The sequence below is a fragment of the Vicia villosa genome, linkage group LG7, assembly GCF_029867415.1.
Source record: "Vicia villosa cultivar HV-30 ecotype Madison, WI linkage group LG7, Vvil1.0, whole genome shotgun sequence".
Classification (NCBI taxonomy): Eukaryota; Viridiplantae; Streptophyta; class Magnoliopsida; order Fabales; family Fabaceae; genus Vicia; species Vicia villosa.
The window spans coordinates 81,493,004-81,512,015 of record NC_081186.1 but is presented as its reverse complement, the minus strand read 5'-3'; the positions used below and the strand labels follow the sequence as shown (position 1 = coordinate 81,512,015).

The window sequence follows — 19,012 nt, the reverse complement described above, 5'->3', positions numbered from 1 at the left end:
TTGATCACAATCTAAACCCTTAATCATGCAATTTCACAACAACCCAATTCCTACCCAAGTTCTAACTATGGAACTCACCTCAAAATCTGAACTTGATGAAGAGAATGATGATTCTGAGTTGTTCACTGAGAATGGAGATGATGATGATCACCAAACCAAGCTTGATTCTTTGTTCTTCTTCCAAAAGCACCAAAGCTCCACACACATGCAAGAGGTGGATGAGCTTGTTCTTCCTTCCGCATTCTTCTCTTGTTCTCACGTGCTCCACCCTTTCCTTGCAAACAAAATCTGATTTGGAACAATTGGTAAATAAGGGTTATATCCAAACAGCCCTTAAGTCCTCATTAAAATGTGAAAGTACCAAAATACCCTCCAACCAAGAAATAATCACAAGTTTGTCACTTGGTTCCTTTCCAACCAATTCCATTTGATTCTTCTAATTCATCAATTCTTTTTAATCCTTCATAGAGTATAAATATACATGCTTAGAAAATATGGAATATTACATTAAATAAATAAACATATATTGTGTGGACATGAGGTGGCGTCGGCAATAATGTACCCGAACACCCACCCATATTTTCTAATGTTACCGGTTGTTAGCTAAATAATATGGGTTTTAAATTTAAACCTCAAAGTTTATAGCTTTTATCTTACAAAAGATGGTTAAACTTTAATCTTTAACGTCATGTTAATTCATTTTAAATCTTCACCCTTTTGTATTTTTCAATCGAAAAAGGCCCATTGCGAGAATGAAATATAATAACGATACTTTTAGATTAAAACATATCTCAAACGAAGAATATATTTGTTGTACTGTGTTTTATCGGGAATATATGGAACTTAACAAAATTTTAATAAAAAAATATAACATTAACAAATTATATAATTTATCAACCAATCTTATTGATGAAATTATGACATGAGACAAATTTATTCTCATAAGGGAAAAGATTGGTCTAAAAATATAGAAAATATGCAAATTTTACGGGTTCTTATCACTAACTACTCGGGATCGCAACATGGCGGCTTTTGACATATAACGGGGTCGCACACTTGAGTATGAGGTATGCAACATCGTGGTCTGGCTTGGACATTTCCAACTTGTACACATGCAACAACAACAATCAAAACCACAAACTTCATGAAAATCGTTAACATATTTTTCATACAAATCATGTTATTCATGTAGAAAAAAATGAATATATAATAGTGATTTATAATTTCAATTTTCTTTCACCTACTTATATTCGTATGGAGAATACTCCATACTATTATATATGGTAATCTGCTGACGCAATAATAAGCTTCACAAGTTTTTTAAATATATTTAATATTGACAATAAGATTTGACTGGCTAATGATATTTTATTTGATTTTATGCCAAACATTATAAAGATACATATTAAAAGTATTTTATACGTTTTTATAGTCTGTACAAATTTGTAGTAATAAATATTTTTAATTGACTTGAAATATTTGTTAAACAAATATGTCTAAGATCAAATATATTGTTTTTTATAAGATTTATAATGTTGAAAACAAATACACTACAGTTAAATATATTTATAAAAAACACATGATTTATACTTTTTTTCAAAAGTTTTTAATAAGAGGAGATATTATTATAAATAGTGGTACTAAATTACTTTTATCTACAATATTTTGGTGATATTTTTCAAACAAAATTTAGAGACAAACTCTTAATGATATTTTAAATATTGTCAGAACCGTTTTAACATTTTTAACACACTCACATAGCAGGGTTTAAGTAATATCTGTTAATATGGATATATTACTGCAATCTTTTTTAATTAGTTCTTTCACTATACTTTTTACTCCGGGGTATATTTTAAGGTGAATTCTTATTTACCCAACTCAAAAAGTTGGGTAAGGTTATCTCCTTTGTAAAATATTTTGAAAACAACAAATATTTATAATATTTTAATAAATAATTAAATGTGATAAATGAAATGGAATCATGTGATTGGTTGGAGGTAGACTATTCAACTTTTTGTGATGGGTAGATAAGTTGTTCCCATATTTTAATAATATATTTTTTGACTGAAGAGAACTTTTTTTCTTTCTACTATTGGAAAGTTTAATTGCCCTACAATTATTATTTTTTCTTTAATTTATTTTAAATTATATTTTATTTATCAAAAAATTAATTTATTTTCGAGAAACTAAATAAATATAAAAAAACTAATTACAACTTTACTGAAATTTTAATTCAAATTTAACAAAATAACATTTGTTTTTATCATTCAAAGTATTGGGATAATGAAGACCAAGGTTTGTCAAGTAGAATAATACACTTCTGCAGTTCAACTATTTATTAATTTTGTACATAAACATGTGTTAACCAACGTCTTAACATGTTTATGTATCAACGGGTACCCATATTCATTAACAAATATACAGTAAAAATAATAAAATAGAGTTTAATCTATTTTTAGTCCCTTTAAAATTTTCAAATTTTGTTTTTGGTCCTTATTAAAATATTAACATATTTTGGTCCCTACTATTAAACCAATGTGTATTTTTGAATGACATTTATATGATTTTAATTTTTAATCATATTTATATGATTTTATAAAATAACTATTAAGAGACCCGTGCTGTCGCACGGGTATGATTTTGTATAAATAACTAAAAAAAATAGAGTAATTTAAAATTTTGAAATAATAATTTTGAAATAAAAAAATAACAGCAAAATATGTGTTAATGTGATAACACATATGAGTCTTAATGTCATAACACTTAGATAGTGTCAAATCCAAATGTAAAATTTTAGATTTAAATGCAAAATTTGGTATATAATTTATTTATATACATTTTTTAAAAACTCATTTAAATTGAGAAAGTTTGATGAAAAAATATGAAGTCAAAATATTAAAACAAAAATTTTACAATATCATTTTATAAAATATAATGATTAACTTGACAAAGGAATTACTTAGATATTCATATGAATTTAAATTGAATTATTTAATTATAAAGTAAATAATTATTATATAAATGCAATTGTATTAAATATTCATAAAAAAAAATAAAGATAATTTGTGACATAGAGAAGGAAGAAGAAAAATTGACATTTAAATATAAGAATTTTGTCTTCAAATAAAAAATTACTAATTAAAATCAAATAAATATTGTGGTGAAAGTGCCCCGTAAGATAAAAAAGTAATTATGTGAATGACTATGTAACATTTTTCAATTTGATAAAATATATTTTTAATTTTATTAAAATTTAAAATTAAATTAATTAGTATTTTTAATAATAAAAAATATATATAATAGATTAAATGTTTTAAATACAAAAAAATTTCAAATTCAACAAAAAATTAAAATCATTAAGTAGGACTTTTAAAACACCAATGAATAAGTGTTCCTTCCAATTTAATGCTAGAATTTAAATTCATAATAGATGATAAAGTATAGAAACAAAATTAAATATTTATAATAATTTTAACAAAATATATCATAATAAACACAATCAATTATAATATATTTTGACCATTCTGTGATAATATTAAAGGAATAAATATCAGTAGAGGCTGCAATCAATCATAAAATTGTTAATCTCTTTCTTAGAAAAGTTAGTCGTGCATTTGGGAATTAAAACAGTTTAATAATATTAACAAAGCTTATTAGATGTTAATGATATTTAGTTTATTTTTCGGGATTTAACCGTGTTTGTCAAAATTAATTGGCTATGAACCGATGGTCATGGCACTAACACTGCTGTTAAAACATGTGTTAGAATCCTTACACATGTATAATTAAGTGATAACTTAAAAACCTAATGCATTGGTTTTAGGAATAAGACAAAGTGCAATAACCATAATCCTATCAATTAGAACAATAAAATAACCAATAAATTTGCAGACATCATTACAAATCACTAAAGATATTAGTTCAGTAGTTATGGTTATAATGAAAAGGAAATAAAAATACAAAATGACACCATAAAAATATAATACACCCTATTTCTTATTATTACTCCTTAGATTAAAGATGTTAACAAAAGATTAGAATGCATCAAAAAGTGGGGCTCGCAAATTTTTTAGCCACGTGATCACTCCTTCTTAATGTGATTTAGTGGAAGATTAATATCATTCATCGATGTCAAAACAGCAAGGCTTTTAGTAGGTGTGTTGTTGGAGCTAGCTGATGTCCAAGTTTGGCTGGCAGACCGGACCGGCTGGACAAAAAAGGCTTGTTCAGTTAATTGGCTCAGCTACATATGTAAAATGCTTGATGAAAACTGGTTTCTTGTGGAATATCAGCCACAGATTAAGACCAAATATAAAATAAATCAGTCACAAATAAAATGCTAAATATAATGTCAGCTAAAGCAGTTACCAAGCATAGATAGAAACTAAATCTATCCATAAAATATTTCAATAATATAATATACTGCAATAAAGAAACATAAATATAGTATGCTGCAACAAAATCATAGTTATGGTGCAACAACAATCAAAATCACAAACTTCATGAAAATCGTTAACATATTTTTCATACAAATCATGTTTTCCATGTAGAAAAAAATGAATATATGATAGTGATTTATAATTTCAATTTTCTTTCACTTACTTATATTCGTATGGAGAATACTTCATACTATTATATATAGTAATTTGCTGACGCAATAATAAGCTTCACAAGTTTTTTAAATATATTTAATAATGATAATAAGATTTGACTGGCTAATGATATTTTAATTGATTTTATGCCAAACATTATAAACATACATATTAAAAGTAATTTATACGTTTTTATAGTCTGTACAAATCTGTAGTAATGAATATTTTTAATTGACTTGAAATATTTGTTAAATAAATATGTCTAAGATCAAATATATTGTTTTTTATAAAATTTATAATGTTGAAAACAAATACACTACACTTAAATATATTTTAAAAAAACATGATTTATACTTTTTTTTCAAAAGTTTTTAATAAGATTATAAATAGTGGTACTAAATTACTTTTATCTACTATATTTTGGTGATATTTTTCAAGCAAAATTTAAAGACAAACTCTTATGATATTTTAAATATTGTCAGAACGGTTTTAACATTTTTAACACACTCACATAGCGGGGTTTAAGTAATATCTTTTAATATGGATATATTACTACAATCTTTTTTAATTAGTTCCTTCACTATACTTTATACTCCGAGATATATTTTAATAATATATTTTTTGACTAAAGAGAACTTTTTTTCTTTTTTTTCTTTCTACTATTGGAAAGTTTAATTGCCCTACAATTATTATTATTTTTTTTAATTTATTTGAAATTATATTTTATTTATCAAAAAATTAATTTATTTTCGAGAAACTAAATAAATATAAAAAAACTAATTACAACTTTACTGAAATTTTTATTCAAATTTAAAAAAAAAATAACATTTGTTTTTATCATTCAAAGTATTGGGATAATGAAGACCAAAGTTTGTCAAGTAGAATAATACACTTCTGCAGTTTAACTATTTATTAATTTTTTTTCATAAACATGTGTTTACCCACGTCTTAACATGTTTATGTATCAACGGATAGCCATATTCATTAACTAATATACAGTAAAAATAATAAAATAGAGTTTAATATGTTTTTAGTCCCTTTGATACCATAATCTTGTTCCTCGAAATTAAATTCTATGTAACACCAATTAAAATATTCATGTATCTGTTGTTAGCTTAATAATACAGTTTTTAAAGTTAAACCTCAAAATTTAAAGCTCATATCCTATAAAAGATTATAATTTAATCATTAATGTCATGTTAATTCATTTTTTTGAATAAATATTAAAAAACTGATTACAACTTTAATGAATTTTGTATTCAATTTTAAATAAAAAATTAATACATTTGTTTTTTAATCATCCAAAATATTGGGACGATAATGACCCAGGTTTGTTAAGTATAATAATACACTTCTCGAAATCCACGATTTAAAAAAGAAGTTATAACCGAGTCGATAACCATGTGTTTACCAAACACGTTTATGTATCAACAAGTACTCATATATAACTCATATATATATATATATATATATATATATATATATATATATATATAAAAGTCAATTATAATGGGGTTAAATATGTTTTTAATCTCTATAAAATTATCTAAAATGACTTTTAGTTCATATTAAATTATTTTTTTGACTTTTAGTCCATATAAAATTACTTTTGCACTCAGTCTCAATCTCTGTAGAGGGACCAAAAGTGAGTGCAAAAGTAATTTTATAGGACTATAAATTAATATATTTTTTATAGGGACTAAAAGTAAAAATTGAGATATTTATAGGGACCAAATACATATTTAATCAATTATAATATTTCATATCTTCTTGACTTTTTAATTACATTTCTAAAACTTTATAAAAAAAAACTCTGTTGAATTATGAAATAAACAAAAACAGTTATTAAATTTATTATGACTTTAATGGTGATGTTTTTTTAAAAGAAAATGATAGCGATACAATTTTTGTAAAATTATATAAGTTTAAATATATAACTATACATTGTGTTGATATGAGGCGGCGTAGCAAAGAATCTACTCGAACGCCCACCCATACCTTATAGTTTTAGTGGATAGTTATCCATGTTAATACTTTCAAGATTATCTTATCTTCTGTTAATTCATCTATTTCGTAAGCGTTGTTTAATTTTTTTTGGATAATTCGAAAGGGTCCTTCACAATGTGGGGATCATTTTCTCAATAATTTATTCTTTGGATCCATTGGTAATATTACCTTCCAAACCAAATCATCGCTCGAAAATGCTTTGTCCTTGACTCTCTTATTGTAAGCCTTAGCTATTCTTTCCTTTTATCTCCTTAAGACTTCCAAAGCATGTAGCTTTTCTTCGTCTAAATCGACCAATTCATTCATCATCATTTCCCAATAATAGTCAAAGGGGATTTCGTTATGCCTCCGGATTCTAACTGATTGCAAATAAATTTCTACTGGCAGAACTGCTTCATGCCCAAAAGGTAAACAAAATGGCGTAGTATTAGTTGCTTCTTTGGGGGATGTTCGACAAGCCTACAGATCTTGATCTAAAGTCTTGTGCCAACTATTTGGCTTTTCCCCACATATATTTTTATCAATCCAATAATTATTTTGCTCGTAGCTTCGACTTGTCCATTCGTATGGGCATAAGATGGTATAGAAGTTAATAACTTGAACCCCACTTCTTTTGCAAATTCCTGCATCTTTCAACCAGTAAAGAACGATCCCTGATCAATTTTAATTGTTTATGGGATTCCAAAACTATAGATTATATGCCTTTGGGTGAATTCGATGATGGTTTCCGGATCAATATTTACCAATGGTATCGCCTCAATCCATTTAGTGAAATAATTGATTCCTACCAGGATATACCTCTGACCTTTGGATGAGGCTGATCGAATTTCTCCCACAAAGTCCAGGGCCTAGCCTCTAAAGGGTCATGATTTGATTATAGAATGCAATTCACTTGCAGGAACATATTGAATGCCTGCATGAATTTGCCACTCTTGGCATCCCTTGGTAAATTCTATACAATCTTTCAATATAATGGGTCAATACATTCCATACCGAAATAAAAGCCACCTCATTTTGTGACCTACTTGGTGTACTCCATATGCCCCACTATGTACATTCGACAATACCAAGTAAGCTTCACTTTCTCCTAAACACTTGAGTAGGACTCCTTCTGGTGTTTTCTTGAATACTTCATTTCCCATTAGTATGTAACTCAGTGCACGTTACTTGGTTTTCCTTTATGCATTTGTTGTTGGATTCTTTACGTAATTTATTATTGGACTCCTCCAATCTACACCTGCGAAACTATCGATGGCCAATACTTTGAAACTTTCTTCGTTTGCATATCTCAAACTCGAGTTTTGCAGATCTAATGGGGAAAATTTGGTAGTCAATACTTTTCCTCAAATCTCAATCAAGTCTTCTAACTTTTCCTTTGATACTTTGTATCTAGAGGCAATTTGGGGCAGGTCATTGGCCTTTTATTTCTTCAGTCTAGGGATGTGTTTGATGTTTACATATTCTAATTTTCGAACTATCCTGTTTGTTACAACAAAGTACATTATCAAGTTTTATTTTATGCACTTATACTCATTGGTTTTTTTTATCACCAGTTTAGAATCACATCTTATTTCGACTCTAGCAACCTTCAATTCCAACAAAGTTTCGAGTCCCGCTATTAAAGCCTCATACTCAACCTCGTTATTCGAACAAGGGGGACTCTCAATTCTATACTTGAACTTTGTTGGAATTTTTTCAAGAGAAATAATCAAAACTCCAACTTCTGTTCCGTCTTTGAGAGTATAGCCATCGAAGAACAACATCTAAGGTTCTAGTTCCACATAATTCTGAGGAACTTCGATCACTACATAGTCAACAATGAAATCTAAGACTACTTTTACTTTCATAGCTTTTAAAGGCATGAAAGTCAAAGAATACTCAATCACGGCAAGTGCGCATTTTCTAATTCGATTACGCCGGATTGGCTTTGAAAGCATATGTCTAATGATATCAAAGTGAGAAGATACGTATACATCAATTGGTTTAATATAGTATTTCAAATACGTATAAGAAAAATATAAACAAAGACACACTTTTTCTACAATACTATACCTGGTTTCTGCATCATTAAGCACTCGACTGAGGTAATAGAAGGCTCTTTCGATGCCATTCGCATCCTCTTAAGCGAGCATACTTCCTATTGTTACATCTAATGTAGATATTTACAATCTCATACATTTGTTCCTACACGGGGGTGACAAGATTGGAGGTTGAGCAAGATATTGTTTGATCTTGTCAAATTCCTTTTGATGCTCTTGTCTCAATTCAAAACCTCCTTATTTTAGACATAAAAGGGGAGAGAATTCCTAAGTTTTTCCACTTAAATTTGAACTAAATCTTTTCAAGAAATTTAATTTCCTAAGTAAGGACTGCAACGCTTTCTTTGTTGAAGGCACTTTTGTTTCCATAATGGCCTTCGTCTTGTTTTGATTAATCTCTATTCCCTTCTCGTGGACCACAAAGCCCAAAAAATCACCCGCCTGCACAAAAAAGGCACACTTAAGGAGATTCATTTTCAAACCATGTTTCCTCATTCTTTCGAATGATTGGCGAAGGTGATCCAAATGGCTTTTATCTGAGACATATTTTACCACTATGTCATATATGTAAACCTGCATAAAGGTTTCAATAAAATCATAGAATATAGTTTTTTGCTCTTTGGTAATTTTCCCCAATACGTTTTTAACCCGAAAGGCATGACCACCCATTCATAGATTCCTAATGCCCCAGGGCATCGAAATTTGTTTTGGGAACATCTTCTTCAGCAATGAGTATCTGATTATACCCAGAGTATCCATACAGCATACTAAGATACTCGAAGCCTGGGGCTGAATCAACTAACATTTCTACCACAGGCATTGGGTATTCGTCCTTAGGGGTTGCAGAATTCAAATCACAAAAATCAATGCAAACCCTCAAGGATCTATTATTTTTAATAACATGTACTATATTTGCTATCCATTCGACATACCTTGTAGTCCGGATGAACTTACATCTGAGGATTCTCTCAATCTCTTCCTTTATCTTGGAGAGAATCTCTGGAACGAACCTCCTTTGAGTCTGCTTGATGGGATTCTTGCCATCCTTGATAGGTAGCTTAAATATGACGAGTTCTCTAATTAACCCAGACATTTCATCATAGTCTCAAGCAAAAAAATCCTTGTATTCTTTCAGCAATTTGATCACCTCCTTTTTCATATATGGGTTAAGTCTCACGCTGATGTATATAGATATTTTGATTGAACCTTCGCCCAAATTAACCTCTTCGAGAGAATCTTGCGCCGTCATCTTTGCACTTGGCGCAGTTGGATCTTTCTCGAACCCTAAAGGCTCTTCGTCGTATACTGTGGTCAGCCTCTGATATTTTTCTTCAAAGGGTGTCACTTCATCCCGAGGTTCGGGCTTGAAATTTACCTCAGGTCTCTTCGCTTGTTTTTCCTTCATTGTTGGCTTCGATAGTCATAAACTTTACTTCTGCCTCCAAGGCCGTTTTTAATTGATTTTCAGCTAAGTAATCTGAAATCTTTTAGAAAAAATTGGACTCAGACATGATCATCGTCCTCGTCCCCCAGCCAGTTGGCCGAAGTCCTGGAACTCCCTCCATATCATTCTCCTCTCCCATAATCTCTCGATCCCATTGGAATCAATTTTGGCGCAAAATGAAGAAATAAAGGGAATTATTTGTTGGTGAGGAAAAATCACCTGCATAATTGCATGGTCCTATGTTGGCAAGATTTCTATTGAAATTTCTTCTGTTGACAAGGTTAATAATCTCGGACGTATAATAACTCTAGTCGGCTTCTATGTTTTCAACCATCGTATCTTCTCTCCAAATTGCAATCCTTAGGTGAAGTGAGGATGGAAATGCCCTCTCACCATGATTCATGACCTAGTAGTAAGATGTAGTTTGCTCTCAAAGAAATCACCATAAACATGGTGGGCCTAGTGATCGAACCCACAGTATGATCCACTTAGATAACTCGCAGAGTGAGGTCCACCTTTCCTTCGTAATTCGAAACCACCATATTGTGAGGCTTGATGTCTGTATCAAACATCTTGATCCTCTTAATCATGAATTGTGGAATCAGGTTTATCGTTTCCCCTCCATCTACTAAGATCTTATTGATCCCAACATTTTCGACTTTGCCCCATATAAATAGGGGCTTTGAATTGTTTTTCATGCCTTGATCTAGGCGTTCGAAGAACGCATTCTACTCTTCGACTGCTCCGTTGTTCATGACATAGTAGCACACAGGCCTATGTTTGGCTATCTCGATCTCATCAGTTTCTTCAATTTCTTAAATATTGGTTACTTGATCCCACTCATAGGGTAAAACTGAAACCACGTTACATTATAAGTTGAGGAGAAATTCTTCGTCTGACTCAAAATTGTCAGTCACCATATCTTTATCCTCCATTGGATTCTCCGATCTCTTTTTGTTGATTTTCTCTTTTCTTGGGGGATATCTCCTCAATTTTATTTGGGGGAGGAAGTTGGTTGCTACTCAATTCTCACACATCTTTCTCAGCCATCTCCCTCTGTGCTTTCTTGATTCTCTGGTGTCTTCGCCACTGAGACCTTTTCGTTAGATTTTTTCCTTTGTTTTTGTCATACTTATAGGCCTGTGGCTTTGACACTTGAAATTCTTTTCAATATGTTGTAGACGAACCTCTTCTGAACTCGAAACTCTTCAATTTCTCTTGTCCTTATCCCCTATTCTCACTTAGCCTAAGATGGACCCACATTTTAGTTGGAGCATTAATAGGTGGTTTGAAAGCAACCCTCGAATTTCCTTGGGATAGGGACTATCGGGCCTCCTAGGGACTCCTCTCTCGTCGAACACGAAACTGCTTGTTGTGTCTCTCCGAATTCCCTTGCTTCGAGCATATTGAACCCTTTCTTAGTTCTTTGAAGCCTTTTGATCATGGATTTCACTACATATGTGACACATTAAACCCTCTGAGTTTTTCTTGTAACAACAAACAAGAAAATCCAATAGATTTTCTCGTGCTTTTGGATACACCGTCTTCATTTGATCTTCCTCTCTTTGGATGCACTTTCGACCTCATCCATCTCAACAGTCTGGTTAATGTCCACCATATTTACTTCGAGGTTGGGACCATCGTTGCTCCTGACCTCGTAAAATTTGATTCTAGGCCCTTTAGTGGACTTTGTCATTTTGACACCTGCAACAAAAACTTCAGTAGTCTTACCCTTGGCATCTTTGCACATGAGGCCTTCAGTAGCCTCCTTCGATTCGACAACTACAACAAAATCCTCAGTGACTTTGTCTTCAGGATCATGGTTGACGAGGTACTCAGTAACCTCCACCATGTTGATGTCTACTGGTTTAACATAGTTGGTGTCTGCTATTGGCAAAGGGTCATCATCAACCTTCATCTGGTTCTTGCTCTTTTTTCCAAACCTTATGCGTCCCTCCTTGATAGTATTTTGAATGAGATCCCTGAAAAGAAAACACTGTGAGGTTTTGTGTCCTAAATAATTGGAATATTTGTAGAAACCTATTTTCTTCTGTTGTTCTAACGCATGAATTTTGGCACCAAGTGTCACTATCATTTGGTCATCCTTTACTAATATATCGAAAAATTATCATATTTTGTCACATCGAAAGTATATGTTTTCCTACGGAATTTATCATTTTTTCGGGTTCGCCATAGTTCTTCCTATTCGAAAGGGCTAACATTTTACAAGGACAGAGGGGCCCTTGCTTTATTTCATCCAAGTTCTTTTCACCTTCTTCGAAGGCTAAAGGTCATTATAAATTTCTTTTTCGCCTTCCTCAGCCTCGACATATGCTACCCTTTATTTTTTATTACTTCTATTCGCTCTATCCTTTTCAACCTTCAAGCGTTCTACTTGTCGAACTTTGTCTGCCAACAGGGCCATATCTCTTAAATAATGAGGATCTAACTTCTTTCTTATAGAGAAATCTAATTATCTTGCAGCCATTTCAACCAATTCGGGTTCAGGCACTTGTGTGAAGCACCTTACCTTTAAAAGGTGGAACTTGTTGAAATAATCATCTATGAGTTTGCTTAACTTACATTTCACGTTGGCCAATTCGCTCAAACCTATCTTCGACTGGCCTATATAGAACTTCTCACGAAATAACCTTACTTAACGAGGTCAATCTTGGATGGAATTTGCTGTTAGGGTGGTGAACTAAGTGAACAAATTCTTGGTTAGCGAACTAGGGAAATAAATTATCCTTAGATTTTTCGTTATTCATTATGTTCCCATCCTCGGCAAGATACCTGGCTATGTGTTCGACGATAGATTCATTGGTGTCACCAGAGAATTTCGTGAACTTTTGGACTTTCCAGCCCTTGGGTAATTCGGTTTGTAAGATATACTCTAATATAGGGGAAGTATAATTTGACCTTCGAAGGCCAACATTTACCCCATTTCGTGCCATAATTCTTTCGATCAGGGCATCCAGGTTATTTTTCCTAACATCTCATTTTTTCGAATGCGTTGGACAACTTCGCCAGCATTCTGGTTTCGATCAACTAACACAATCCTTCGTGGTTCTACCTCCCTAAGTACAACATGTTGATATCTAGGTGGTTCGACCCTTATTCCCTTATTGTTTTCGCCAATATTTTGTGGGACTGGATGTGCTTGGTTAATTGTTAAATCCTCTACGTCAATATTTCGCCAATATTTTGTGCGCCAAAGAAATTCGCAATTCGCCCCATCTACGCCGCCATTTGCTGGTTCGCTTGGGCATTTTATAAGTTCGTATGGGTTGCATTCTAGATTAATGGGTTGAAGATCATACTCATTTGTTGAGTGAGTACCCCCACCATTTCGTGATTACTCTAATCCATTTGTTGCCTCAAAATCGCTGAAAAATTTGTCGTAAGTGTAAGCAATTGGGTAGCGAATCCTGTTGGTCGGATATTTTGACCCATATTATTAACACCAGAGTCTGATCCTTGTAATGGCGAGAATGTGGATGTTAATGGATTCGTGTAAGTGGACGTACTACTGTGTAAATCTGCCATAAAGGATGTTGACATGCCATATATAGGATCTCTCATTGGGGTCGAAAAACCTGGTATATATGGTCTAAATACATTAATTTATGAGGGCTTGGGGTCAAGGATTGACCCTGAGTCGCTGTAGAAGAGACATTTGGCCCACCCTAAGAATTTGAAGGCATGGTCATTGAACCGTTGTCGAAGGAATGACTGTTGTACCTTGAATTGATGGTATGGCTATAGACTACGCTTTATCATATGAATTTTAAACAACTGTTTGAGATTGTTCTCACCCCGAATTGGGAAAAGAGTCTCTCTTGTATGTATTCATCTCAATAGGGATTATGCTTCTAATCTTTTCATTCTCAAATATTATTCAGGTTATAGATTATGTTTCTATTATTTTCATTTTCAAATCTTTCATCTATTCTTTATGCTACATATTTACAAGATTCATATACATCGAAAGACCCCCATGTTGTGAAGACCATTGCAAGTTTACTGCACATTTGATAGAGTAGTATCGTGATATATGTTGACCAACATTTTCATTTAAATTTTTTGAGTTATATAGTATTTTCACCTAGTATACTCTGCTTTATATGTTTGTTTGTGCTAATGAGATACTTGTTAGCTTGCAGTGTTCAATCACCTAGTATACTTGTTTTCATAAAATTGGGTTAAAATAGTAACAAAAGCTAGTATCACTATTGAATAATGGTAGCAAGCTAAGATCATTAGCTTTACTTGCTAAATTTGATCTCACTATTTAATAAATGTAATTTTTATTTTTACAAAAGCATATTGTTTTCTTTTCATACATGCACGAGATATTTTATAAATTTATAAGAAAAATTCAATGCTAATATAAATTGAGACTTTTATATTTCTTTATTATAAAATAAGAAGGTGAAACCCGGTAAAGTAGGAACTATTTGGTTGGCTTTTTGTTGGTCTATTTGGAAGCTTAGAAATGAGATAATTTTTCGGAATGTTTCTTGGAGTGTTTCCGATACCGTTTGGAGAATTAAGGCTCTCATTTGGAAGTGGTCTTATATAGGAAAAATTACCCGCACCAATTATAATTTCTATGAATTTAGCAATGATCCTTTGCTTTTCCTTTCTTAGGTTGTATTTGGTGGTTAATTTTTCTTTCGGATGTTATTCTCCGTCTCTTTGTAATCGTTTGTAGAACTTTTGGTTCTTTAATATATCTCTTGATTACAAAAAAAAAAAAAAAATAAAATAATAACTGAGCTCTACATTTTTACAGAAAAGTACACCACCCCATAAATCTAATAAAACTAATAGCAAAAATAATAAAATTAATACAAAAAATAACAACAACAGTAATGATAACAAATTTTCTGTCGGAATTTAGAGATGTTGCAACTTTCTCGGCTCGATCGTCGAAAACAACAATTGGACTTCTGACTTTAAAATATCCATCATCCCAAGTTATTGAAGCAGATTCAATAGGTTTCTTCAATACTCCATCCACAATGACAACATACGTGTGGTTTTCTCCCAGCGAAGTGAAAGACAAAACCCTTGGAATCACATAAATATGTAATCCTTTAGGAACTGTCACAACTGCTCTATAAGTAGAGACTGGTGTTCCAACATTGGTGACAGTCCTACGGAATCTCCCACTAATATGTTGTCTAGGATGTGAGACTTTTAAAGCAAATGATGGATAGTTTAAATCTCTTGCTGATATAGGTGTTATTTTCGAGCAATTGCTATCATCTTCGGTGAGTGTTCTTAGAGTGGTTGTAGTCAAGCCATATCCACATAGAAGCTTAATATAATCGTCTACATTAGCGTCATATATTAAACCAGGATGCAATGCTTTCACAGGATCAACTTCACCGGCTCCATAACCAAACTCCGCATCTTTATTTTTTGTAGGGCTCATCTTTTTAGCTGCGTCACAAAAAAAAACACTATCCATATTAACTTAAGATATATTAAGTAAATTATACTCAACTATCAACTTGAATCATCGTTTAAGTTAATGTGTTGTCTATTTTAACATGCATAGTTTTTAAAGAGCAGCAACATCAACTTTAGTCATCATTAAAAAAAATTCCTTGTTTTATTATTATCAGTTATAACTAAGTTTTTTATATTATTTCGTATTTTATGGTCAACACCAGTAGTTCAGTACTATATACTAACAATATCATAATTTAAAAATAAAAAAATAGGACAACAGACATTAAAATTATGAATCTACATTACTTGAACTATACATTTAAGAGAAAAAATAGGTAAATATAAGCAAAATAGAAGTATAATTCAAATAGGGTCATAATTTTATTTGTTTATAATAAATATTCTACTTAAAAATAACATTTAATTTAAAATATTTGTACAAATTAAAAATCAATTGAATTCGGTTTTCTTTATCCTTTAATTTTTTATTGTGTTATATAACTCATTTCTATTACCTGTCGTCATTAGAGCCGAACGGATAGCAGCAGGAGACCATGTAGGATGGAATGACTTGAGGTATGCTGCTGCCCCAGACACATGCGGACATGCCATAGATGTTCCTGATAATATATTAAACTCCAATTTTCTTGTTTCTTTGGGATTTTCAGAGATAGGACTATTTGAAGGCCAACTAGCTAAAATATCTACACCAGGAGCGGATAAATCGGGCTACAACATTAAATAAAAGATAAGTGAGCTACAAGTATTGCAAGATGTATTTAATTTGTTATTTTAGGAAAAGGAAACCTTCAATATATCAGACATAACGGTGTTTGGACCCCTAGATGAGAAACTGGCAACCACGGGTGCCGAAGTATCATTTAACACATAAGTCTTGAATATTATTGCTACTGGATTCCTGAAAATTGATTAATAAAATAAATTTTATTTAAATATGGTTCACTGAGTTATTGTTATATTGTATATAGAATTTGCACTTGATATATACCTTGTGGAACTAATGTATTTAAATATTTTAGAGGCATCTTTCTTTCGAATAAAGCATGCTGGCAAGGGGTAAGATTCTACGTGATCGGGTAAAGTGGGGACCAACATCAACACACCTATAGCACCCGCTCTTAATGCTTCATCTTCTCCTCCAATTCCTTCACAAAGATCAATATTTCCCTTCACAAGGCTTTCGATTAACGTGTTGTTCAAGCATAACTTAAAAATTACAAAAAAAATTCAATTAAGAGATCATTGGTTTTCTTGGAGAAAAAATATATAATCTATATCCCTCATATTGAAGCAAATGTTGTCTTTTAGAAAAAATATTCTTATAAACTTCACACCTTTTTACTTTGTTGAACATTATGCTTCTTCTATTTACACATGCTTATTTATTACAAGGATGAGAATGTAACATTTTCATGAAAATAAATTCAATCACTTACCACACATTTATTTTTATTTTATTATATATTTTAAATTAAATAAATTTTACAATTATTCTTTAGAAATTTAAATTTTTATCAAACACATAAATTAAATTAATATTACTAAAAATAATAATCACAGAAATATTATATTAAAGGTCAAGATGCCAAATATACAAATCATTAAATTGTCCATCAAATAGTTTAATGTAACTAAAAATATTCCCTCTGTCAAAAACTCTTAGAAGTGATTGATTCTCTAGTTAAGGAATACTATTTTTGTGGTTTGTCCAAACTGATGGTACACTACCCTATAACATAATTTTAAACACAGATTTTACACTTATTAAAACACAGATTTTATACTGATGGTACACTACCCTATAACATAATTTTTATATTTATTAGACTTCCTTCGTAGAAATCCTAAAATTAATTAGGATAACAAGTCCAACTCAAATATTTCAGAAATGGCTTGCAAATTTGCCAAATATATAATTTGAAATCTACCCAATCTCCATCATTTGCACATAAACATTTTCAATGCTACTCTTCTTCTTAATAGTGTTACGATGACTTCAGTGATATTAGCATAATCACATGGAGATGAGATGATGTATTATTATGCAAAGACTGTTATATACTGAACCTTTGACATAAATTGATGCAATGCAAGAGTTTGTGCAATGTAAATATGACTTCTAATAGCATTGTCAATTTTTCTTAAACTGATGTGTCTATTTTTGTTTTAACAGTGGGGGTTCACTTTTGGAAAAGGTAAAAGGGAAGGCAACAAGGCCATGAAGTCCTTGGTAATCATTCTTTATCTTTGTAAAATAACTATTTTCGAGTCAACTTAGATTGATTGATTTCCTTCATGTGATTTTATTGATTTCTCAACAACCTAAAAATATATTTTATTGATTCACATTGTTTTCTATTTTCAAAAATATAGAAGCTAATTACCTGGAATTAGTATGTTGATCAACGTTTGATATTGTCTTCGGTGCATCTCCTCCATATATATGAAACAAATGTGTTTATTGAGACACCCTAAATATATGAAACAAATTTATTAAAATTATTATCGACTTCATTATTATTATCATTATAAATAAATATATGATTTAAATTTTTTATCATGAACTTAATAACTGAATCATTTTAGATTGATTTCAAGAAATGAAACTATCGTGTAAGTTTATATTCTAAGGACAATACATGCTATAGTGCTTGAAATGATAGAATAATTACCTCAAATATTTTATTGTCTCCTAATTTGACCTTAGTAACAAATCTTCTGTCTCTTATGGTAGCCCCAACAACAATTGCCCAGGGTGAAAGATTTCTTAGAGAAGAAGGGTATGGACCATCGCTCCCTACTGCCACTACCGAGAGAATTCCATAGCGCATAGCATGGCATGGAATGATCCAACAGAAAATGAATCATTAAATTGATTAAGATTGTCTGCTGATTCAGCTTGTAGTGAGACTGATAATATATCAACCCCGTCTCTAATTGCATCCTCAAATGCATCAAGAATACTTGTTTCATAGCAACCAGTAGACCAACACAATGTGTATACAGCAATACGTGCAGACGGGACTGCACCCCTGGCTGTTCCTTGTGCAAGTCCTACCATGCTTGCCATGGAAATTAGATTCCCTGCTGCAATTAATGTTGTATGAGTTCCGTGTCCATCTGATTCTCTCGGAGACATATAATCTTCTTCGTTCAAAGGTTCATTAAAAAAAATAATGTCTAGCTCCAATGATTTTAATTTCCTATAAAAACATATACAATTATATTAGCATTTTTTATGGCTATATTTCATATCTATATAATCATACATTCATATGTTTATCATATTTAAATACTGGTTTCTTACCATCATTTCCGAATATGTGTGAGAGAGGGAGAAGTTCAAAGTTTAATTTGTATTGTAAATAAATTTTCATAATGTTATAGTATAAATGACTATATATAATAAATATACCATTAGGAAAAGACAAGGAATCTAACCCTACTAA

The 19,012-nt window shown here is 31.2% G+C and overlaps 1 protein-coding gene and 1 pseudogene across 1 annotated transcript; both read right to left on the bottom strand.

Moving 5' to 3' along the window:
* Nucleotides 1-14,871: 14,871 nt before the first annotated feature.
* On the bottom strand, nt 14,872-17,801 carry LOC131619474 (cucumisin-like). Its single transcript, XM_058890563.1, has 5 exons — nt 17,748-17,801; nt 16,552-16,769; nt 16,350-16,461; nt 16,058-16,271; nt 14,872-15,530 (listed from the first exon to the last, which is right to left on the bottom strand). Exons 1-5 carry the CDS (start codon nt 17,799-17,801, stop codon nt 14,872-14,874), a joined length of 1,257 nt encoding a protein of 418 aa, XP_058746546.1.
* Nucleotides 17,802-17,965: 164 nt separating this feature from the next.
* On the bottom strand, nt 17,966-18,702 carry LOC131619473 (subtilisin-like protease SBT4.3; annotated as a pseudogene).
* Nucleotides 18,703-19,012: the final 310 nt, after the last annotated feature.

Excerpts from the sequence above, each read along its gene's own strand:
- LOC131619474 (XM_058890563.1), bottom strand. The coding sequence starts at position 17,801 with ATGATTACCAAGGACTTCATGGCCTTGTTGCCTTCCCTTTTACCTTTT. Across the intron at positions 16,462-16,551 it reads AAATACATTAGTTCCACAAG|GAATCCAGTAGCAATAATAT; the intron begins GTATATATCAAG and ends ATCAATTTTCAG. Across the intron at positions 16,272-16,349 it reads TTATGTCTGATATATTGAAG|CCCGATTTATCCGCTCCTGG; the intron begins GTTTCCTTTTCC and ends TTAATGTTGTAG.